This window comes from Balaenoptera ricei, chromosome 13 (genome assembly GCF_028023285.1).
Source record: "Balaenoptera ricei isolate mBalRic1 chromosome 13, mBalRic1.hap2, whole genome shotgun sequence".
NCBI lineage: Eukaryota > Metazoa > Chordata > Mammalia > Artiodactyla > Balaenopteridae > Balaenoptera > Balaenoptera ricei.
This window is the reverse complement of record NC_082651.1, coordinates 48,971,626-48,997,382: the sequence shown is the minus strand read 5'-3', so window position 1 is coordinate 48,997,382 and position 25,757 is coordinate 48,971,626. Positions and strand designations below refer to the sequence as shown.

The following is a 25,757-nucleotide window of genomic DNA, read 5'->3' as shown; positions in this document are numbered from 1 at the left end:
TACTCAGCCATGTAAAACAATGAAATAATGCCATTTGCAGCAACATGGATGGATCTGGAGATTATCAAACTAAGTGAAGTAAGTCAGAAAGAGAAAGACAAATACCATATGATACCACTTTATGTGGAATCTAAAATATGACACAAATGAACAAATCTATGAAACAGAAACAGACTTACAGACATAGAGAACAGACTTGTGGTTGCAAAGGGGTGGGGGGGAGGAAAGGATTAAGAGTCTGAGATTAGCAGATTCAAACTATTATATATAGGATGGATAAAGAACAAGGTCCTACTGTATAGCACAGGAAACTATATTCAATATCTTGTGATAAACCATAATGGAAAAGAATATGAATAAGAATATATATACAGGGGCTTCCCTGGTGGCACAGTGGTTGAGAATCTGCCTGCCAATGCAGGGGACACGGGTTCGAGCCCTGGTCTGGGAAGATCCCACATGCCACGGAGCAACTAGGCCCGTGAGCCACAATTACTGAGCCTGCACGTCTGGAGCCTGTGCTCCGCAACAGGGGAGGCCGCGATAATGAGAGGCCCGCGCACCGCAGTGAAGAGTGGCCCCCACTTGCCGCAACTAGAGAAAGCCCTCGCACGGAAACGAAGACCCAACACAGCCATAAAAAAAAAAAACCTGACTCAGTAGAGTCTTTGTAAATTTAAAAAAAAAAAAAAAAAAAAAAAGTATATATATATATATGTATAACTGAATCACTTTGCTGTACAGCAGAAATTAACACAACATTGTAAATCAACTATGCTTCAATAAAGTTAAAAAAAAAAATCAAGTTGCCAAACAATGTTTTAATATGCTACTAAAACACTAAAACAGAAGTTTTATTTAAAAACAGGGGTATAGATGAATATATATGCATCTTTAGTTATATATATATACACTATATATATATATATATATATATATATATATATATATATATACACACACTATAAATGAAGGATAAAACCAAAAGTGATGACCTCACTTTTGGTGAGAAGGACTAAGAAAATGTGACCCTAACCAGGAGAAAAAATGGTCACTTGAAACAGACCCAAATGAACTAATGGTTTACAGGAAACATAGGAGACAGAGGAACATATTAATAAGCACTCCAAAGATATGAGGTCGGCACATGTCAAAATATGAGAAACTCTATAGGGCAAATGGCTCAGTTTATTCTACAGCACAACTGCAAAAAAAGTGGGGAAAAGAGAGGTAGCCGGAACTCAGATTAAAATAAACCACTGAGGGACTTCCCTGGTGGCACAGTGGTTAAGAATCCGCCTGCTAGTGCTGGGTACATGGGTTCAATCCCTGGTCCGGGAAGATCCCACATGCCACGGAGCAACTAAGCCCATGTGCCACAACTACTGAAGCCTGCGGGCCTAGAGTCCATGCTCCACAACAAGAGAAGCCACTGCAACAAGAAACCCGCGCACCACAACGAAGAGTAGCCCCAGCTCACCGCAACTAGAGAAAGCCCACGCGCAGCAACAAAGACCCAACACAGCCAAAAGATATAAATAAATAAATATAAAAAATTTGAAATAAATACAAAAAAGAAAAAAAAATAGACTTTAAACCACTGAGACACATCAATCAAATGAAATGTTGGACCTGGTTGATCCTGAGATACAACTACCTTTTAGATTTTTAAAAATAAATATTTCTGGAGATAACAGAGAAATCTGAACATGAACTGGATTATTTGATGATATTAAGAAACTAAGGGGAGGGACTTCCCTGGTGGTCCAGTGGTTAAGAATCCACCCTGCAATGCAGCGGATGCTGGTTCCATCCCTGGTTGGGGAACTAGGATCCCACATGCCGCGGGGCAACTAAGCCTGCTCGCCACAACTAGAGAGTCTGCATGCCGCAACTAGAGAGCTGACGCACTCTGGAGCTTGCACCCCACAACTACAGAGCCCACTCGCTCTGGAGCCCGTGAGCCACAACTACTGAGCCCACGTGCCACAACTAGAGAGAAGCCTGTGTACCATGACAAAAGAGCCCACGTGTTGCACTTAAGTCCTGATGCAGCCAATAAATAAATAAAATAAGTAAGTAAGAAACTAAGAGGAATTTCTTTAGATTTGATAATAGTATTGCAATGACGTTACTTTAAAAAAAAACAAAACTCCTCTTTCAGAGATACATAATGAAGCGTTTAAAGTAAAATAATATGTTGCTTCAAAATAATCCAAAATGGGATGTAGGGTGATTGGAGATATAAATGAAAACTGTTTGGTCATGTCTAGGTACTTGTTGAAGTTAGGTGATTGGTATATGGCAATTCATTATTTTATTCCCTCTGTTTTTTATCCATGATAAAAATAAATAAATTCAAAACAAAATTAATAGTATCATCCTCTTTAAAAACAAATTTCCTTTGCCATAATTATGTCCTTTTCAATCCTAATTTGTGTGTGTGTCTTCTTTTTCTATGCCTTGATGATATTTTTCTAAACTATTATCTTACAGGTCTTTTCTAGAAAATGGCTTTGATTTTATTGAGAAATTCTACTTTAAAAAATTTAATTTCTTCTTTTATCTTCATTAATTTCATTTCTCTACATTCTTTGGATTTATTTGTCTTTGTCCTCTTGAGATGAAAGCACAGGTCATTTATTTTCAATCTTTTAAAAAAAATAATGAATTTAAGGCTATGAAATGTCTTCTGAGTATTACTGCTTTGGCTGCAAGCCACAGACCTTGATATGTAATATTTTCATTGTCATTAAGTTATAAGTTTATAATTTCCACTTTGAGATCACCTTTAGCCAAAGAGTTATTAATAAGTATGTTGTTAAATGTGGGGGCACATAATGTTATTTTTTATCAGGGTGGTCTTTTTTTAAAAATTTATTTATTTTATTTATTTATTTTTGGCTGTGTTGGGTCTTCATTGCTGTGCACGGGCCTTCTCTAGTTGTGGTGAATGGGGGCTACTCTTTGTTGTGGTGCACAGGCTTCTCATAGCAGTGGCTTCTCTTGTTGTGGAGCATGGGCTCTAGGCACGTGGGCTCAGTAGTTGTGACTTGTGGGCTCTAGAGTGCAGGCCCAGTAGTTGTGGCGCACGGGCTTAGTTGCTCTGTGGCATGTGGGATCTTCCCGAACCAGGCCTCCAACCCGTATTCCCTGCATTGGCAGGTGGATTCTTAACCACTGCACCACCAGGGAAGTCCTGGGGTGATCTTTTTGTAGTTAATTTTCACTTTTACTGCACAGAAGTCACTGAATATGATTTCTGTGGTAGAAATATTTGGAATATGTTGATATTTCCTTGGTGGCTTAGATATGATCATTATTTAAAATGAGTGTTATTTTATTAATAACATGCATTCTGTTTATTAAACATATCTTCATTAGGTCAGGTTTTCTAATTGTTATTAAAATCCTTAATATCCTTACTGTTTTTTTCCTTCTCAGTGTATGGTTTTCAGAGAAGGGTGTGTTAACGTCCTGCACTTTGTGGATTTTTCAACTTTTCTTGAAGGTTTTTTTTTTTTAAGAATATATTTTGGAGCTCTGTAGTTAAATGAATAGTGCTATCTCTACTTGATGGATTACTTCTATAATTATCAACTATATTATTATAAAGGATCTCTCTGTATTAGTTATCAATTGCTGCACAACAAATTACCCCCAAAGTTAGTGGCTTAAAACAATAAACATCAATTATATCATAATTTCTGAGGGTCAGGAATCCAAGAAGACTTAACTGGGCAATTCAGACTCAGGGTCTCTCATGAGGTTGCAGAAAAGATGTTGGCCAGAGGGGCAGTCATCTGAAAGTTTGTATATGAAGGCCCTGCTTCTAGATGGCTCATTCACATGGCTGGCAAATGCAGTTCCTTACCGGCCATTCATAAGACGCATCTGTATCTCACTGCATAGGCCTCTCCATAGGGCTGCTTGAATGTCCTCATGACATGGCAGCTAGCTTCCCCCAGAGCAAGTTATCAGAGAGAAAGGGGCAAAAAGGAAGCCACAACACATTTTATTACCTAGTTTCAGAAGTCATACTTCATAGCTGAAGTGAGTTACCAGGTCCAGATCACATCAAGGGGATGAGAGGATAAGGCACCACCTTTCGAAAAGAGGAGTATCAAAGAATTTGAGCACATGCTTTAAAAGTATCTCACCTTCTTTTTCCCTTTTAATACTTCTGTCTTCAGATATTTTCTTCTGACAGTTGGTTTTGGAAGCATTTATTTATATATATTTTTATATATTTATATATATTTTATTTATATATATTTTTATTTTTTATATTTATATATATTTTATTTATATATATTTTTGAACCATGTTATTTTGGGTTTGGAGTGTTTTATATATGCAACACATACCTGGATATTTAAAAATCCAATTTTGTGGTCTCTGATTTTCAGTAGGTGAACTTATTAATTCATTGACATTATAATTACTGATGCTTAGATATTCTTGCCAGCTTATTTTTTACTTTCTATTTGCCATACCCTTATTTATTTCCTTTTGATTATTTCCTATTTGTTCTGCAATAATTTATCAAGTCTTCTATTTTGTGTTTTTCTTATTTACTGATTCTAAAGTTACGCCATTTGTATTGGTCTATTAGGGCTGCCATAAGAAAATACCAAAGGCTGGGCACATGAAACAAGAGAAATACTATTTTCTCACAGTTCAGGAGGCTGGAAGTTCAAGAGGAAGCTGCTGACAGGTTTGGTTTCTCCTGAGGCCTCTCTCATTGGCTTGCAGGTGACCACCTTCTTGCTGGATTTGCCGCTGTGCACATGCATCCCTGTTGTCTCTTCCTCTTCTTATAAATACACCAGTCATATTAGATTAGGGCTCCAGCTCCATGACCTCACTTAACCTTAACTATATCTTTAAAGGCCTCACTTCCAAATACGGTCACATTAGGGGTTACAGCTTCAACATATTGATTTGGAAAGAGAGGGGGACACAATTCAGTTCATAAAATCACCCTTCCTATTTTTCTGGTGAATATTCTTAAATTCTTAACATACATCAGCTTATTTTTCTAATAGTACCTGGGGTTTATCAGTATTTACTTGCTTTGACTTCTCCACTCACCCACCTTGCTACAACCTGATTATTCACCCTTGCTTTCCCAGGAACATTTTTGTGATTCCTAGTATCCCCTTTCCCAGGGCATGGAGAACTTTTGGTGCTTCTTTCAACTTTGGGAGCCATCTTATCTGGACATTTAGGTTTCTGCTTTCTTTTTTCAATCTTATTTTGTGTGTTTTACAGTTTTCAGTGGATTCCTCACAGCTTCCGGTCTCTTATGTATTCTTGATTTGAATTCCAGTTATAAATTTTAAACACACACACACACACACACACGTATGTTCCATCATTTATAGAGATGTGGCACAGGAGGGAGAAGTTGATGTATACACTCAATCCAGTGTCTTAAAACAGAAGAGGTACATTTCATTTATAGATTAATTCTTCAGAGCAGAGACTTCTGACTGGGAAAATTTGAACTTGGAAATCCAAGATAGGTTTGAGTCAATAGAGGTCAGAAAATTCTATATTCATAATATTGTATATAATTACAATTATAATGTATATAGTAAATGTCAATTCTTGCTTCAGAAGTTTACAGGTATAAAACTCTTCTAAATAAAAACAGGGCCAAAGAAGCTATTTTATGTCAACTTGATCACCAAGTAAGTGCCTAGGAGTGGCAGATGTAAGCCATGCTATAGAAATCATGCCAACGGAAGACAAACTACCCAATAGTATCATGCCAAGGGAAGGCACAGATGGCTGGAGAGCAGCAGCTATAGGTCTTTTTATAGCATTATCAAATAGCACACACTTGACATTCCAACTGGTCCTGTGCCAATGGTCAAGGTAATTAGGGATGTCAACATGAGAAAGTTCAGAAGGCACAGTCATCCTCATGCCATCCACATGGGGACAGAGAAGCAATCTTGGGTAGTAACTGACTGTCTTTTATGCCACAGTAATAATTAGGTTGGAGAGGTCACTTGAATTTTGAAAAGCAGAATAAGGTCCCAAAGACACAGAATTAAAAGTATTTCTGTGACCAACAGAAATAGACTTCAAAACCACACAGCTTCTACTTAGAGAAACAATAGTCTAGAGCTGTGACAATAGTGAAAATTTTAAATATTCTCAGTGTTTAGAAAAGTTTCAAGTACAGTACAAAGATCTTTTTTTTCTGACTCATTGGAGAGTAAGTTGCCAACACACTCTTGAATACATTAGTGTTTATTTCCTATAAATTTGGATATTCTCCTACATAACCACAATCAAATCATGAAATTAACATTGATAACATTACTCCCACTTAATCACTGAAATTTCACCAATTGTTCCAGTAACAATTCACAGCACACAGCACACAGATCCGTTTCTTGATAGATTTAGTTGGTATGTCTCTTTAGTCTCCTTATTTAGTGTAAAATAGTTCTTCAGTCTTTTCACTGATGTGAACTTGGAATTTTTGAAGAGTATAGGCTAGTTATTAGAATGTCCCTTAATTTGGGTTCAATTGGTATTTCCTCATGATTAGATCCAGATTTTGCACTTTTTTTTGCAGGAAAGCCACAGAAGGGCTGTTGTGTTCTTATAACAATATATAAGGTAGCAAATTATTTTTATTTGCTCCATTTTGATCATTTGATTAACATGGTGTGTACCAGCCTTCTCCACTGTAAAGTAACTCTTTTTCCTTTTGTAAATAATACATATTTTGTGGGGAAATATTTTGAGACTATGTAAATAATATCCTGTATCTCATGAAACTTTCTCTCACAGTTACAGCATTCATTAATGACTGTTGCCTTATTCAACTATTACTATGATGTTTGCCAAACTGTGATTTTTTCATTTTATCATTCCTTTTATATTTATTAAATGGCTTTATTTCTTTATTTATGTACTTACTCGTATCAGTATGGACTCAGGGTGCCTCATTTTATATAATGGATTACAGGCATACTCTGGAGATATTGTGGGTTCAGTTCCAGACCACTGCAATAAAGTGAATATTACAATAAAGCAAGTCACAAGAATGTTTTGGTTTCCTACTGCATATAAAATTTATGTTTACACCATACTGTAGCCTATTGAGTGTGCAGTAGCATTATGTCTTAAAAAACACTGTACATACCTTAATTTTAAAATGCTTTATTGCTAAAAAAAAAAAAAAAAAATGCTAACCACCATCTGAGTCTTCAGTGAGTTGTGGTAGTAACATCAAAGATTACTGTTCACATATCACCATAACAAATATAATAATAATGAAAAAGTTTGAAACATTGCAAGAATTACCAAAATGTGACACAAAGCCATGAAATGAGCAAATGCTGTTGGAAAAATGGTGTGATAGACTTGCCTGAGGTAGGGTTGCAATAAACTTTAATTTGTAAAAAATGCAGTATCTGTAAAGCACAATAAAGTGGAAGTGCAATATAATGAGGTATGCCTGTATAATCATCCCATACATTTTGATATGTTCGTTAAAATTCAATTAAAAATATTTCCGAGTTTCTCTTGTGATTTATTTGATCCATGAGACTTTCAGAGAAGCGCTGTTTAATATGCAAATAGTTGGGAACTGTAGATATATGAATGTTATTGACTTGTAATTTAATTCCTTTGGTGTCATATTTCAGTCTACTAAAGTGTATTGTGCTTTATTTTATGGACCAGCAGATAGTCTATGTTTAGTGAATATTCCACATACATTTGAAAAGAACGTGCATTCTAAAGTTGTTGGATGTGGATTCAAAAACTGTCAGGGTTAAGTTGGTTAAAAGGTTCACTAATCTTCATCGATTTTTTTTTTTTAATACTTGTTCTGTGAATTACTACATTTGTCTATTTCTCTTTTTTGCTGTCAGCTTTTGCTTCATATATTTGAAACTCAGTTATTTTGTACATAAACATTTAGAATTATGTCTTTCTGCTGAACTTTCATTATCACAAGTGTCCTTCTTTGTCTCTGGTAATACTTCCTTTGTCCTGAAGTCTAATTTGTCTGATACCTTACTGTTTGCATGGTACATCTTTTTAATTTCAGTTTATTGTGTCATAATAACTGAAGTGTTTCTCTTAATACACAGAATATAATTAGGTCTGGCTTTTTATCCAGTTCCACAATCTTGGACTAAAAAAAAAATTCAATCTCTGCTTTTTAATTGTAGTGTGCAGTTAATTTTAATTTAATGTAATTATAAATGTTTGGGTTTAAGTATACCATCTTGCTTATTTGTTTTCTATTTGTTCTCCTGTACTGCCCTCTTTTGGGTTGAGTATTTTTTATGTATTTTTAAATTTCCTCTATTGACTTTTTAAAGTTGCACATCTATTTAAATTTTTAAGAAAATCCTCTCGGCACTACAATATGCAATCTTAATCTATCACAGTCTACTTAGAATTAATATTATACCACTTCAGGTAAAAGGTACGAACGTTACAGCAGTATAATTTCATTTACCCCAACCCCCGTGATGTTAGTGTCATTCATTTCATATCTACATATGTTATAAACACCACAATGTATTGTTGGTATTTTTCCTCTAAACAGTTATCTTTTAAAGAAGTTTTGGCATGAGGAAAAAATACTTTTATTATTAATCCACGTTTACCATTTCCAAAGCTCTTTATTCTTTTATGTATATCCACATTTGGCATCATATTTGTTCTGCCTGAAGAATATCCTTTAATTTTTCTTACAGTGCAGGTCTGTTTGTGCTGAGTTGTCTCAGCTTTCATTTATTCAAAAGTGTCTTTATTTCATTCTCATTTTATGGTAATTTTCACTAGATATAAAATTGTGTGTTGAGAGTTTTGATTTTTTCAGTACATTAAATATGTTGTTCCATTATCTTTTGGCATCATTGCTTCTGATGAGAAGTCAGTGATAGTTCCTATTAGTTGCTGATCCTTTTATGTAATTTTTTTTTCTGGGTATTTTAAAGATTTTTCTCTTCATCATTGGTTTCAATAGTCTGGATATGCTGTGCCAAGATGTTGTGTGCCTGGGTAAAGCTTTCTTCTATCTGGAGTTCACTGAGCTTCTTGGATCTATAGACTGATGTTTTCCACCAATTACATGTATTTTAGAGCACTTGACTTTGTCTCACATGTTAGTGAGTCATTGTTCATTTTTTGCAATTTTTTTCTTTCTTTTATTCAAATTGGATGATCTCTATTGAACTATCCTCAAAGTCACTAATACTTTATTATAGTGTCTATTATTTTTCTAAGTAGAATTTTTGATTTCAGATTTCATATTTTTCATTTCTAGAATTCTTCCCCCCATGGTTTTTAATAGTTTCTATGTCTCTGCTAAGAATCCCTATATGTTCAGTCATTATGTTCTTCTTTTCTTTTAAAATCCTTGAACATACTTATAATAGCTGCTCCAAAGTGCTTGTCTGCTCATTTCAACATCTGGGTCATCTCAGGGTCTGTTACTATTAGCTTCTTTTTCTCTTCATAATACATCACATTTCCCTGCTTCTTCACACACCTAGTAATGTGCGACATTGTTTATGCTTGACATTGTGGATGTGACATTTCAGGGAGTTTGGATTATATTGTCTTTCTTTAAAGGATACTGAGTTTTGTACTAGCAAGGCATTAAATTTGTGGTAGATTCTTTTGATCCTGTCAAGTTGGTTTTATGATATTTAAAGGCAGATTTACTTCAGTTTTGTAAATAGTCTTAGTATGTGGTCCTTATTCTTAAAGCATGGCATTTCTGAGGTTTCATATAAATGCTCAGTGAGGTTGCTTCACTTTGGCTGAACCAGAATTAAAGCATGTCTCTGCACTCTGCAGCCTTTCCATTCGCTCTCAGTGTCACAGCAGAGGCTCTTTGATAGGCTTTGTCTACTTGCAGCCTACTCTCCCATCAAGGACCCAAAGGGAGCCACCATGAAGACTTCTGGGTCCCCACTCATCACACAGATTCTCCCTTTCTGGTATCTTGCCCCACAAATTCTAGACCCCTCATCATCCCTGAATTCTGAACTCTTATCTCTGGCTCTTCAGCTGAGTGACATCACTGGTCTCTGCTCTGGAACTTGTATACAGGCCTCATCTGTGTATTCTCCATTTTTTGAGGAATCATGGTCCTGCTGTCCTTATTGTCCACTGCCTAAATACAGTTGTCTCATATATTTTGTCCAGTTTTACAGTAGGAGGGCAAGTCTGAAAACCAATGTCTCCATTGGCTGGAAGTGGAAGATTCCCCCTTCCCTTACCTCACCAGTAATATTTTAAAACAGTTGAGCCAATATTAATTATATCATTATTTCTCTTTGTTCGGGTTTTAGTAAGAAACAGCCTTGAACTATAGGGACCAATGAGAAGCTGATGCTTTTCTAAAGGACAAGAGATTGGGGATGGACACAAAAAGTGTCACACCTGTCTGGTTCACATGACACTCTAAGATACAACTCTTCTTTGTGTCTCCCAAGATGCAGATGGGTTCTCAAAGAGTAGATTCATGGTTCTGGAAGATCTATCAATATGATGACTAGCATAAACCACATCTACCTGAAAGAAAATCATGCCTAAACATGTGAAAGTATTCTTTCCTGGAGACATGAATGAGAAAATAGGGAAATAGGCAATTGGTGCTACTTTTTTGTGATCCTTTTCATATTCACTGCACACAACAGACACTTCCCTTTTACTACAGACAAACTTTAAGAGCACTTAATTTGGATGAATCATCTCCCCAGTAAGCTGGGGTTCTGTAAATCGTTCAAGCTAGATCAGATTGTCATGTAGATTGTCATTCTACAATAAGCAGACTTACTGAAATCTTTGTGCATTTTCATAAAGAATAAAAGGGAAACAATAGCTTTCTTAGACTTAGTTATGGGTAGTCCTCAAGTCATAAATTGCTAACTTTTGGAGAACTTCCAAATCTTTTGTTTATATAAGCAGTTTGGTATAATTGGAAATGACATGGATTTTAGAGTCAAACACATCTGAGTTTGAATCACGATTTTCAGTTTTCCTTATCAGGTTTATCAACTATAAAATAGGTATAATAATTCTGTTGGTTAGGATTATTATGAAAATTAAATAAGATAACATGCAAAGCCTCTGGCATAATGCCTGGCACTTTGCAGATGATTAAGAAGAGTTAACTTCTTTAATTTTTTGAGCTGTAATGATTTTGTTCCTGATAATCATAAAGCACTTGCATGCCCTCAAGCAAGACAGACTATAAATTTAAGCAGGCATAATCACAAATATCTCCTACTGTTATCAAAAGGAAAGACTTGCATTATTAATCCTACAAGATTAAAACAATTCTTCAACTTGAAGAGCTGTAAATTTTTTTTTTACTTTCTTGAAAATGAGTTAAAATAGGAAAAAATTAGGTTCTTTTTAGTTCTTTTACTTTAATTGAGTGATAAACCCTAGCACGCAGTATTTTATAAAATTTCATTTGATCCATTTTGGGCATAAAATTGATGACATGTTATGCTTAAAAGTAGAATTTGTCACATTTAAGGGTCTTAGTGATTAATAGTTCAAACATAATAGCACACTGCAGGGAGTTATACAGAATTGGAAAGCAGCTAGTGCCAAGTTTAACACTTCACTCACCTTCCAAAAATATACTGCAGAACTTCTGATTCCAGTTATCCAGATAAGGATATATAAGAGAACACTCTTACTGAGAATGACTAGAACAGCTGGATAAAATAATTTCTAAAATTCTGTTTGAAGACACTGGAGACCTACCAAGACAGTGAGTATTTGAAAGACCAAGTTCCTAGACAGAAGCAAAGCCCAGAGAGGTATAAGCCTAATATTTGGTGCTGCTTTTGCTTTCAAAGCATTTGCCAATTTGTAATTGGTGGCCAAGAGCCTGAGAAACTGCGCAGAAAGTAGTGTTTGAAAAGTTGAGAAACTGCACAGAGCTTTAGGTAGAGTTTCAGGTATTGGACTAAAAGTACAAAGTTACTTCAGAGACTGCTGAGGAGGCAGAGCTGTCAGCTGGGACTACTGAAGGGCTACATTCTTGATATAAGTATAAAGTGGAAATAAACCACCTCTCAGACTGAAACTCAGCTTCAAATAAACTCAACTCCAGAACAGATTAAAATGTTGTTTAGGGCTTCCCTGGTGGCGCAGTGGTTGAGAATCTGCCTGCCAATGCAGGGGACACGGGTTCGAGCCCTGGTCTGGGAAGATCCCACATGCCGCAGAGCGACTGGGCCCGTGAGCCACAATTACTGAGCCTGCGCGTCTGGAGCCTGTGCTCCGCAACAAGAGAGGCCGCGATGGTGAGAGGCCCGCGCACAGATGAAGACTGGTCCCCACTTGCCGCAACTAGAGAAAGCCCTCGCACAGAAACGAAGACTCAACACAGTCATAAATAAATAAATAAATAAATAAATAAATAAATAAATAGATAGATAGATAGATAGGAAAAAAAAATGTTGTTTAACCTTTACCCTAATTATTTGCCAGAAACAAAAGTAAATTCTTTCTGGAGGAAAATAACATCATATACAGCCTCAAATTATCACTAAATTTTAAATATCTTATGTCCAAAATTCAATTTAAAAAAAAAAGAGGAAAGAGATAAGAGTAAATGACCCCCAAACAATAGCAACAACAAAAAGGCCTACCAAAAAGACATTAGTCAAGAGAAAAAGAGGAAAAAAAAAATGAAAGAGAAGAATGGAATATAGTTAATACTAAGAAGGCCAAGGATTGTTAAAGGACGTAGAATAAGTCAGACATACAGAAAAGAAATAGTTGTACTATTATTTATGTTTTACATCAATTAAATAATCCAATTAAAAGACAAAGCTTGTGAGAGTTGATTACAAATATCCAACTCTATATTGCTTACAAGAGATACAACTTAAATATAAGGAAACATGGATTATGATATACGAAGGATATAAGTAAACACAAACCAAAATAAAGCTGGTGTAGGTACACTTTGAGATATGAAGTCGGTTTTAAGGCAAACACTTCTAGAAAATAGAAGAATGTTTCATAATGATAAAGGTGCAATATACCAAGAAAATATAACAGTTCTAAACTGGCATGCACCTAACTACACAGCCTTAAAACAAATAAAATAACAAAAAAGGCAAACAGAACCACAATCACAGTGGAAAATTTTAATACATCAGTCTGAGTGAAGATATAGAAGAACTGAACAACATGACTAACAAACTTGATTTTATATAGGATACTGTACCCAACAACTGTAAACTGTAGAGTACATATTCTTCTCAATGAACATGGAAACTTCACTATTGACCATATAATGAGCCATAAAGAAAGTTGCAACAAATTTCAAAGGGTTGACATAATACAGTAGGTTAAGGGGTGTGTGTGTGTGTGTTGTTTGAAATTAGTTGAAATTTAAAGAAACCATGGGCAAAGAAGAATTCACAATAGAAATGTTAGAAATATTTTGAGCTGAATGATAATGAAAAATATGACATAAAGTGTCAGAACACAAAGCTATGCTTGAATGGAAATTATCCCCTTGAATGCATACATTGGAAAATAAAGCCTAAAAAAATCCATGATTTCAGCATCTATCACAAGAAGTTAGACTAAGAACAACACATTTAAACAAAGTTGGAAGACTTATGCTACTGGATATAAATACTTACAAAGGACAATAATTAAGACTGGTCTTGGTACAGGGATACAGACCTAAACGTATATATGGGAACCTGATTTATGACAGAGGTGGCCATGTAAAGCAATAAGCAAAGGACAGTCTTGTTAATAAACAGTCATAGGTCAACTGGATATATGTGTGTGTGTGTGTGTGTGTGTATGTGTGTGTGTATGTGTATATATATATATATGACAGAAATTAATTTTGAGCCATACCTAGTTGGATCATAGCTTTGAATGTTAACATTAAAATAATAAAACTTTTAGAAGATTAAAAAAGAATATTTTCAAGACCTTGGGATAATAAAAGATTTTAAAAACAGTACACAAAGAGCACTAACCAGTCCCTAGCAACTACCCTTCTGCTCTTTATTTCTATGAAATCAGCTTTTTTCTTTTCAAGATTCCAGATATAACTGATAACACACAGTATTTGTCTTTCTCTATCTGGCTTATTTCACTTAGCATAATGCCCTCCAGGTTCATCCATGTTATAGAAAGTGGCAAGATTTCCTTCATATTTTGGCTGAACAATATTCCATAGTGTATGTGTGTGTATACATATATGTGTATATATATGTGTGTATATATATATCTTTCTGTATATTACATTTTCTTCATCCACTCATGTCAGTGGACACATAACTTGCTTCCAGATTTCGGCTCTTGTGAGTAATGCTGCAGTGGACGTGGGAGTACATATATCTCTTCAAGATATTGATTTTGTTACCTTTGGATATGTACCCAGAAGTGGGAATACCGGATCATATGGTAGTTCTATTTTTAATTTTTTTGAGGAACTTCCATATTGTTTTCCATAATGGCTGTATCAATTTACAGTCCCACCAACAGTACAAGGGTTCCCTTTTCTCCACATCCTTGCCAACATTTTGAAATCTTATGTCTTTTTTGAAAAAAGCCATCCTAACAGGTGTGAGGTGATAGCTCACTGTGGTTTTGATTTGCATTTCCCTGACGACTGCTGTACCTGTTGGCCATTTGTATGTCTTCTTTGGAAAAATATCTCTTCAGGTCCTTTGCACATTTTAAAATTACATTATTTGAATTTTGGTATTGAGTTGTATGAGTTCGTTACGTATTTTGGATATTTACTCCAGATCAGATATATGATTTGCAAATATTTTCTCCCATTCCATAGACTGCCTTTTCTTTTTCTTGTTTGTTTCCTTTGCTGGGCAGAAGCTTTTTGGTTTGATGTAGTCCTACTTATTTATTTTAGCTTTTTTTGCCTTTGCTTTTGGTGTCTTATCCAAGAAATTACTGCCAAGACCAATGTCAAGTGGCTTTTTCTCAGTGTTTTCTTCTAGGAGTTTTGTGCTTTCAGGTATTACATGTAAGTCTTTAACCCATTTTGAGTTAATTTTTGTGAGTGGTATAAGGTAATTTTTGTGAGTGGGCCCAGTTCCATTCTTTTGCATGTAGATATCCAGTTTTCCCACCACCATTTACTGAAGAGACTATCCTCTCCCCATTGTGTGTTCTTGGTGCCCATGTCAAAGAGCAGTCGACAGTATATTCATGGGTTTACTTCTAGGCTCTCTATTCTGTTCCACTGGTCTGTATGCCTGCTTTTATGTCAGTACCACCCATAAAATGGAATACAATGTAACCATTAAAGTAGTGATATAGGTCTATATTTATTTTTATGGAAAACTGTCACTATAACATTGATGAATGAAAAAAAACTAGTTATAAATAAAAAGTTTAGTGCGTGCGCACACTTATAGAGGTATTTTAAAGGATGTTCATTTCTGGATAAGAAAATTTCAAGTGATTTTTTTTTATGTTGTTCTTTATATTTTATGGTATTGTTTTTTATTATATTATTATTTACTCATAATCTAAAGATTTCATTTTCATCTAAGGGCTTACTGAATCATATTAATTTTGCTTACAAAATATCTTCTCTTCTATATTCATGTAATTCAGGCCCTGTTTCAGGTCTTCATTATTTCTTGCAGTTGGCATGTAAAAGCAACTGTTGCTCTCTCTTAATAGTAATGACACATAATATCTGTTTAGTACTTCCTAGTTTACAAAGTACTTCCAATACAGTATCTCCACTAAGACTCAAAAACAATCTCAAAATGGATTAAAGACATAAATGTGAGACCAGATACTATAAAACTCCTAGAGGAAAACATAGGCAGAACACTCTTTGACGTAAATCATGGCAATATTTTTTTTGGATCCATCTCCTAAAAGGAAAGGAAACAAAAGCAAAAATAAACAAGTGAGACCTAATTAAACTTAAAAGCTTTTGCACAGCAAATGAAACCATCCACAAAAGTGAAAAGACAACCTACTAAATGGGAGAAAATATTTGCAAATGATATGACCAATAAGGGGTTAATATTCATAATATATAAAAAGCTCATACAACTCAACACCAAAAAAACAAACAACCTGGTTACAAAATGGGCAGAACTGAATAGCCAGTTTTTTCAAAGAGGACATGCAGATGGCCAACAGGCGCATGAAAAGATGCTCAACATCACTAATCATCAGGGAAATGCAAATCAAAACCACAATGAGATACCACCTCACACCCATCAGAATGGCTATCATCAAAAAGAACACAACAAATGTTGGTGACGATGTGGAGAAAAGGGAACCATCATACACTGTTGTTGAGAATGTAAATTGGTGCAGCCACTGTGAAAAACAATATGGGGTTTCCTCAAAAAACTTAAAATTGAATTACCAGCAATTCCACTCCTGGATATATATCCGAAAAAAACCCAAAACCACTAAGTCAAAGAAGATACATGCACCTCAATGTTCACAGCAGCATTATTTATAATTGCCAAGGTATGGAAGCAACCTAAGTTTCCATCAACAGTTGAATGGATAAAGAAGATGTCTTATATATATACATTGGAACACTACTCAGCCATAAATAAGAATGAAACTTTGCCATTTGCAGCAATATGGATGGACTTGGAGGGCATTATGCTAAGTGAAATAAGTCAGAGAAAGACAAATACTGTATGATATCACTTATATGTGGAATATAAAAAATACAACAAACTAGTGAATATAATAAAAAAGAAGCAGACTTATAGAGAACAAACTAGTGGTTACCAGTGGGGAGAGGGAAAGAGGGAGGGGCAATATAGGAGTGAAGGGAAACAAAGGGTTATTATGGGATTACATAAAATCATCTGTGTGAAACTTAAAAATTATAAAGCACTATAAAATTGAAAGATGCTTTTATTCAATTAAAAAACCCAACCTATGGGTAGGTACTATATTATTATCGTCATTTATATACATTTGTAAAAACTCAAAAGTTACTGATCTTGAAGGGAACTTATGACCCAAATTCCATGTATCTACCATTACACCTTCCCATTACACCTTGCTGATTTGGGGTAAGGATAAACCCAAACTCCTTAACATGGTCTGGATGTAATAAGGAGTAGAGTACATTTCTCAGAACTGAAAGAAAGCTGATGTAGCTGGAAAGCAGAGAGGTGAGAGTGGAGGGGCCTTAGATGCCATATTAAGGAGTTAGAATTTATCCCAAAGGTGACGAGAAGCTGCTAAAGGGTTTTAAACAGAAGAGTGAAATTATAAATTATGATTTTTTTGACAAGGGGTCTGCAAACTTTTTTTGTAAAACACCAGATAGAAATATTTTAGGCTTTACAAGCTATATAGTCTCTTGCAACCACTCAACTCTGCCATCATAGAGTAAAGCAGTCATACACATTACATAAATCAGTTTGGCTGTGTTCCAATAACACTTCACTTATGGACACTGAAATCTGAATTTCACTATCATGTATTTTTAATATCATGTATTTTAAAGTGTTTTGATACTATTTTTCTTTTGATTTTTTTCAGCGATTTAAAACTGTAAAAAGCCATTTTGGGGCTAGATTTGGCTGGCAGGCCAGTTTGCTGACCCTAATTTAGAAGATGTTCACTTAGGCTACAGTGTAAAGCAGACAAAGAGGTCCTTTCTGGCCCATTTCCTCAGGTCTAGTACCTACATACTGACTTTTTAATATTCAAAGCCTATTGATATCATGCTATATGTCTTTTATCCTTCTATCTCTGATAGATGCTAATGCAAAAAGAATATTCTCAGGTTAACCATTATACTTTTTAGGTGACCCCTTTGCGTTCAATGTGGTCATATTTTTATTCTTTAAGGAAGAGATATCTTGGCAGTAGAAGATAATTTACATGTAGGAATAATCCTGTTTATTTAAAAAACTTTTAAATTCAAAGAGGTAATATTTCTCAGTATATAGGCTAGATGATCATTTAAATAGTAATATTTGATCTATTAGAAAACATGATAAATTCTTTAGACAATTTCAATATAGAGCTTCAAATGTATATAGTAGAATCATGAGCTTAAATGGAGCTTTGTTTAAGGCCTTAATGCTCTCTTAAGGCTCTTAATGCTTCCTTAAGGCAGATCTTGGGCTATAAAGAAGCAAAGTTACATAGGAAGAATAAGGATGTAGCATTTTGATTGTTCACTTTTACAAATAAAAAGGAAAGTAAAACTATTTCTCTCATTCCCTTATTTTAGGTTTTTACCTTTTACTAGTAAAAATCCTTATGGGTTAGGGTTAGGGCTAGCCTATCAGCAGAAAGCCTATTTGGCTTTAAACTAACATGGAGACTTTCTTTATATTGTTACTGCCTAACTGAGACTAAATGCTGAAACAGATATGATTTGAAAAAAATTTATAAGATGGCTTTAATAATTATGTATTAATTAATAGCCAAAGCAGCAAAAATTACACAGCAATATAATAATACATTGAGAAAGAAAGTTTACCAGACACTAAATGTTTAAATACTCATCTCTTCAGTTCTTATCTTGGCTAGAAAAAAGACTGGGACTATAGACATAAAAAAAATAAAGAAATATGAAGAAAATCTACCTTTACTTGTGAGTAGTGTCAGAGGTGAGAAGGTGGAGATAAAGAGTGAAAGTCATTGGGGTCAGAAAATCTTAAAAAGTGTTGTAATTAAATTTCTGACACTGTGATGTCTGCATGCATAGACTTTGGTGAAAATAATAAAATGTTCCCTTAATATACTAATATGCCTGATCAATTTGACCTAACAAAATACAGATGACCAACAAAAGGCTCATACATTTGAAGTAATTAGATTTTTTTCATGATCAATGAAAGCACAATTTAACTGAATGATGCAAAATTAGAATTTAAATAACAAATTCATTCCAAAGTCCTGAACCCATATTAACATCTAAAGCATCAAAGCTTAATTTAAACTACAAAATGTCTTCATTTGTGCAGAAGATTCAGGTAAAAGAGCCTTCCAGAAGTTTTTGTTGTTTTCAAGAAGCTTTTGCTTCATTGTTTCATTGACAACAGTGAAATCTCTGTGGAGCAGAATATGCTGGAAAACCAGGAACCCCACCTTTGTTTATCTGATCTCACTGGACGCTGTGATGAAAGATCTTATAAAATAAGAACCTGATACAGAGCACAAGGATCTGTAAGAAACTGGTTGATTTTACTGTTCCGTAGCTAATAAATGAAGGACTAAAGCATATTTGAATTTGTATCCTCTTGGATCCACTTTGCACTGTGGATACTTTAAAAATACAAGTGAGAACATTCATAATATATTACTTCTCACTAAAATCTAAGGGACAAACTGAGCACATTCAAGATCTAGGGGACATGTTTTGCCCTATGTCCTGGTTTCTGAAGTTGTACTTCTTTAGAGAATGGATTAGAAAGACATTTAAGCTTGTTAGATACAAAGGTGTCATCCCCTCACATCAACGTACATAAGGAGAAACGTTCAAGAATTATAAATTCTTAGAAAACATTAAAAATCCTTTGGGTCTGGCAAGGAAAATGTCAACAAGTCAAAAGAGGCTAGATGGCTATTGACCAGTTTCATGAAAGCAGAGCTGCAAGCCAGGATGGAATAATGCTTTCCCACCATGTGTCGAAGGCACAAATGACACTAATCCTTTTTAATGGTCACAAAAGCTGACAACTTACTCAGCCTTAGAACTGAAGGCACAAAATCATCTCTGGGAATGACTCACCATAAACAGGTCACGAGCACCAATGTCAACAGCTAACAGAAATGCCTTTTCAAATCTCTGGTACCTATAAGGAACAAAAGAAATGTTGTATGTTGTGAACAAAACTACAGAAGATGAGAGAGCAGTTTGTTTAATTTACTTATGTGTTACTGTTTTTGTTCTGATAAGAAAAATATTCTCAAACAGGAGGGACTTTGCCTGCTGGGATCTTCCCTATGTGAACTCTTATTGTACTTAGGAGGAGCTGAGGCACACAGCCCTGTGGAGGTGTTCAGTGCAACTTTCAAAGATAAACATAACCAGATTAGGTGCTGCTTAATGTGGAGAAATGATAGCTTAGGAAATAATGTTTCTCATTATATTTTACTTTGTTGTGTTTTGTTATGTAAGAGAAAAGTATGGGGATATGGAGAACATAGCAGGATAAGAGCAATTAATAAATCATATAATTATACTTTTATGTTTCTTAGGTAAAACTTGAGAAGTCAAATGTTGCATTATTACAAAACTCTCATATTTGTGAGTTTGGAAAAAATACGTTCTCTGTTGTAAATGAAAATAATAAATGGTTTCTAAGATTTTTTTTTCTTGGAGTATAGTTGCTTTACACTGCCGTGTCAGTTTCTGCTGTATGTACAGCAAAGTGAATCAGCCATACGTATACAAATATCCCCTCTTTTTCGGATAACTATTTTTTAAAGATACTACTTTTCTACCCTTTTATCCTATCTTTCCTTGAGGTAAAACTGAGAATTTTCTTTGTGAAAGTTTAATTTTAGGCTAAAATACATGAGAACAAACTTCAGTTTAAATTAATTACCTCTGGAGAAATTTTAAAATCCTGAGAGAAAAGCATGTCACAAACACAATTTGCACAGGATTTGGGAATGAAAGTTCATCTTTATTTTGTCTAAACGTTGAGACTTACATATAACTGTCAGTCTTTCTGACTCAAGAAACAAGAAGATAAATAACCAAGTTGTTCTCTGTTCTCTGTTTTATATTGTGAAATAAAATGGTATAAAATATAATGATGTGCCACAACAAGAGAAGCCACCACAATGAGAAGCCTGCGCACTGCAACGAAGAGTAGCCCCTGTGTGCCACAACTAGAGAAAAACCCTCATGCAGCAATGAAGACCCCAACGCAGCCAAAAATAAATAAATAAATAATAAATTTATTTTTAAAAAATATATGAGATTTCAAATAAAACGTGTCAGAAATGTATAATATTATTATTGACAGAGTACATACATTTATTAGTGAAATAGCTAATACAATTAAAATTCAAACACACAAGGCTTATTATTATTCCATATGAGCTGGTAGGTCCAGAACCTGAAACACTTCACAATTTCCATGCTGTGTTTGATTACTGTTATCCCATCTCCTCCCTGGCTCTACTTACTAGTATCTCCAGTATTTGCTTGAATGCCTTTCAACTATGGGAGATCAGAAGAAAATTGTGTTTATTTTTGTTCCAGGAAGCTGAATGATTCATTATATATACAGTGGAAGTGGGATGTAATGAGGAAGAAGACAGAGGATCAGCAAGTTGTACTACTCTTCCATACATTCACTGCCATTCTGCATTTGTTGCCACTCCAATGAAACTTTTCTAGCAGTAGTAAATTATCCATCTTCTAATGTTCAAACTTAAAGATAAGTTCTTATCTTGTGTGCCCTTTTGGCCATATCTGACCCTATTAACTTCCCCTCCTTGAAACCCTCTCTTTCCTTGCATTTGGAGCTTCATTCTTTGTTTTCTCAATTCTTAGAATTCATCTTCTTAGTCTCCTTTTTAAATTAATTTTTCTCTGCCTACTCCATGAAGTTTTCCCCAGTAACCTTACCCACTCCTATGGCATTGATAATTATATCAATGACCCATAAATCTCTAGGATCCATTTATTTATTGAGCTCCAAACTCTTTATTTCCAGGAAACTCAAATTTAACATGTCTAATATGTCCATTGATACATAAATTTGGCAACCATATATATGATTAATTGAAATTGGGAAATATGAAATTAAGGTGGACAGGTCAGGAGGTACTCTTCATTCTAGGTGAGAGGTAGTGATTAACATTATGATAAAATGAAAGAGTTGGCATTGGCATCTGGCAGTATGTTCAACCAAAAATATCAAAGGGCACTCCCAACTAGATTGCTTATAAAATATATGTTAAAGTACAACACAGGACTCTAAAACAAGGGAAATTTCCAAGGGTACCACACTCTCAGTAAAAAAAAAATAACCAACTAACCAAAGTCCCTTGATTGAAACTACAGTAAGAATCCCTGAGCAGAGAGCAAAAATGGGGGGAAAAAAGGCAGAACTACTCTGGACCATCACCCTCAGTAGACTGAGCCCTGAACAAGTCTCAAGGTAAAGGGGCTAAGCCTGAGACTTTTGATTAAGACATGGGCTAAAATGATCCCAGGTTATTAGTGCCCCTAACTTTGGTAGAAAAAATAAAAAGAAAATTCATGCCTGGATTAAAGCACTTTTGATAGAAGCCATCAGGATTGCCATAAATTAAAATAAAACAAGTATGAGTTCACAATGAAAGATCACTGAATACAAAAGAAAACAAGCTACTGTGATGGAAAATTAGAAAATAAACAACAGATTTACTTCTCCAGGGATTTCAGATCACTGAATTATTAAAGTTAGAATATAAAATAATTCAGCATAAGATTTTAAAAGAAATAATTATGGAACCATGAAAATAAGCATACAACAGGATATAATAAAAAAATTACCAGGTAGATTTTTTAAGAAATAAAATAGAACTTTTGGAAATGAAAACCTGAACTGGAGTTAAATAATTTGTCACAAAGAGAGAATTAGTGAAGTAAAAGAGGCATAAGTAAGGAATTATAGAAAATGTACAGAGAAATGAGAAAAAAATATAAAGAGAGGTTAGCAATACAGAGAACATGGAAAAGTCTAACATGTCTAATCAGGTAATTAAGTTAAAGGCTGAGAATTTTCCAAAGCTGATAAATGATATGAATCAATAAACACAAGAGGGACAATATATATCAAGCAGGATAAATTGAAAAGAATCTATAATTATGGACATCTGTAATGGAAATGCAGAACTCCAAAAATAAAAAGATCTTAACTGCCAGAGAGAAGACAGATCACCTACAAAGGAACTACTAATACAGACAGACTGACATCAGACCTCTCAATGGCAACAATGAGATGTAGAGGACATTAGGGACATACTTTCAAATTATAGAGAGAAAATAAGCATTACTCTTGTATAATATGACAGTGGAACTTTCTTTCAACAATTAAAGAAAAATAAAGACACTTTCAGATATACAAAAACTGAAAGCATTCAACAGATCTTCAATAAAGGGACTTCTAGGGAACATAACTCAGGAAAAAGGAAAACGATCCCAGAAGGAAGGTTTGAGAAGCAAGAAGCAATGGCTTCAAAAAAAAGGATTTGGTTAATATACAGGTAAATACACACAGACATACATTCACACACACAAATGGTCTGATATTTTTAAGATCAGAAAATACTAATTACATATATCATGTAAATCAAGTGCTAAGGTCTTTGCTTTTTGTACTGTTGAAGATAATAACTGTTTCATTTTGGTAACTATGCATAGTCAGATTTCAAATAGTAACCACTAAAAGACTGTATAAATTGCTTGAATAGCAGTATAGGTAGAGGGGGTTGAGGCTGAGCGAATTGAAAAAGAAAAAAATTCAAGAAAGTATTAAAAAAACAACCAAGAACAGTGGATCTATGCTGGTGCCCTGGTGAAAACAACAACTGAGAGACAGCAGGGCCAACTGCTGGCATACCCACAGTTAAGGTGTGGCCAAGAGCAGTGCCAACAACAGTGTAATCTGAGAGCTCGCACAATGGGTGAAAGGTGACACAACAGAGCACACCCAGGTGAGCAGCTCGAGGAGGAATACTCAGTGGCTTCTCTGCCAGTGGGAGTGCTCCAATCCCACCTACCTGACACCACAGATCAGAACACAGGTAAGAAACGGATCTGGGGGCCTCTACTCCAGCAAATAGGGAGCAGACCATGCCCCTGTCAAGGCAGTGACAACCACAGAGCATGTCTAATATGTCCACTGTCAATTTGGCAACCATATATATGATTAATTGAAATTGGAAAATATGAAATTAAGGTGGACAGGTTAGGAGGTACTCTTCTTTCTAGGTGAGTAATGATTAACATTATGATAAAATGAAAGAATTGGCATTGGCATCTGGCAGTATGGACAACTAAAAATATCAAAGGGCGCTCCCAACTAGATTGCTTATAAAATATATGTTAAAGTACAACACAGGACACTAAAGAAAGGAAATTTCCAAGGGTACCACACTCTCAACCAAAAAATAACCAACTAACCAAAGTCCCTTGATTGAAACTAGAGTAAGAATCCCTGAGCAAAGAGCAAAAATGGGGGTGGGGGAGGCAGAACTACTCTGGACAGTAGTCGAAGAATGGGATGTGGAAGATAGTAGGGACATATCTTCAAATTATAAAGAGAGGATAAGCATTACTCTTGTATAGAATTTGAAAAAGAATAGATCCATGTATATGTATAACTGAATCACTTTGCTGTACACCTGATCAGAATATTGTTAGTCAGCGATACTCCAATATAAAATACAAAGTTAAAACAAAAAGGAAAATCCTAAAGATGCTACCAGAAAACTACTAGAGCTCATCAATGAATTTAGTACAGTCACAGGATACAAGATTAATACACAGAAGTCTCTTGCATTCCTATATGCTAACAACGAAAGATCAGAAAGATAAACTAAGGAGACAATACCACTTACCATCACATCAAAAAGAATAAAATACTTAGTAATAATCCTACCTAAGGAGGCAAAAGACCTGTACTCAGAAAACTACAAGGTGCTGATGAAAGAAATGAAAGATGACACAAACAGATGGAGAGATATACCATGTTCTTCGATTGGAAGAATCAATATTGTCAAAGTGACAATACTACCCAAGGCAATCTACAGATTCAATGCAATCCCAGATTCAAATTACCAATGGCATTTTTCACAGAACTAGAACAAAAAATCTTAAAATTTGTATGGCTACACAAAAGACCTGAATAGCCAAAGTAATCTTGAGAAAGAAAAGCAGAGCTTGAGGAATCAGGCTCCTTGACATCAGGCTATGCTACAAAGCTACAGTCATCAGAACAGTATGATACTGGCACAAAAACAGAAATATAGATCAATGGAACAGGATAGAAAGCCCAGAGATAAACCCACAAACCTATGGTCAATTAACCTATGACAAAGGAGGCAAGACTACACAAGTGAAGAAAGACAGTCTTTTCAATAAATGGTGCTGGGAAAACTGGACAGCAACATGTAAAAGAATGAAATTAGAACATTCTCTAACACCGTACACAAAAATAAACTCAAAATGGATCAAAGACCTAAATGTAAGGCTGGTCACTCTAACACTCTTAGAGGAAAACGTAGGCAGAACATGCTTTGACATAAATCACAGCAACATGTTTTTGAATCCACCTCCTAGAGCAATGAAAATAAAAACAAAACTGAACAAATGGGACCTAATTAAACTTAAAAGCTTTTGCACAGTGAAGGAAACCATCAACAAAACGAAAAGACAACCCACAGAATGGGAGAAAATATTTGCAAACAAAGCGACCAACAAGGGATTAATCTCCAAAATATACAAATAGCTCATGCACCTCAATATAAAAAAAACAACCCAATCAAAAACTGGGTGGAAGATCTAAATAGACATTTCTCCAAAGAAGACATACAGATGGCAAAAAGCGGATGAAAAGATGCTCAATGTCACAAATCATTAGAGAATTACAAATCAAAACTATAATGAGGTATCACCTCATACTAGTCAGAATGGCCATCATCAAAAAATCTAAAAACAGTAAATGCAGCAGAGGGTGTGGAGAAAAGGGAACCCTCCTACCCTGCTGGTGGGAATGTAAATT

The 25,757-nt window shown here is 35.0% G+C and overlaps 1 protein-coding gene across 9 annotated transcripts in view; it reads right to left on the bottom strand.

The window, feature by feature from the left end:
• Positions 1-25,757, bottom strand: part of WDPCP (WD repeat containing planar cell polarity effector) — a 418,665-nt gene that overhangs the window by 166,910 nt on the left and 225,998 nt on the right. For 5 of the 9 annotated variants that reach the window (XM_059943231.1, XM_059943234.1, XM_059943230.1 and 2 more), the window contains exons 13-14: positions 19,760-19,823; positions 6,943-7,029 (exon numbers count right to left, since the gene is read on the bottom strand). In XM_059943231.1, coding sequence (XP_059799214.1) covers positions 6,943-7,029; positions 19,760-19,823 — 151 coding nt within the window. Of the gene's footprint in view, positions 1-4,022; positions 4,106-6,942; positions 7,030-19,759; positions 19,824-25,757 lie in introns of all 9 variants that reach the window. The other 4 variants (XM_059943237.1, XM_059943232.1, XM_059943236.1 and 1 more) reach the window with 2 other exon arrangements.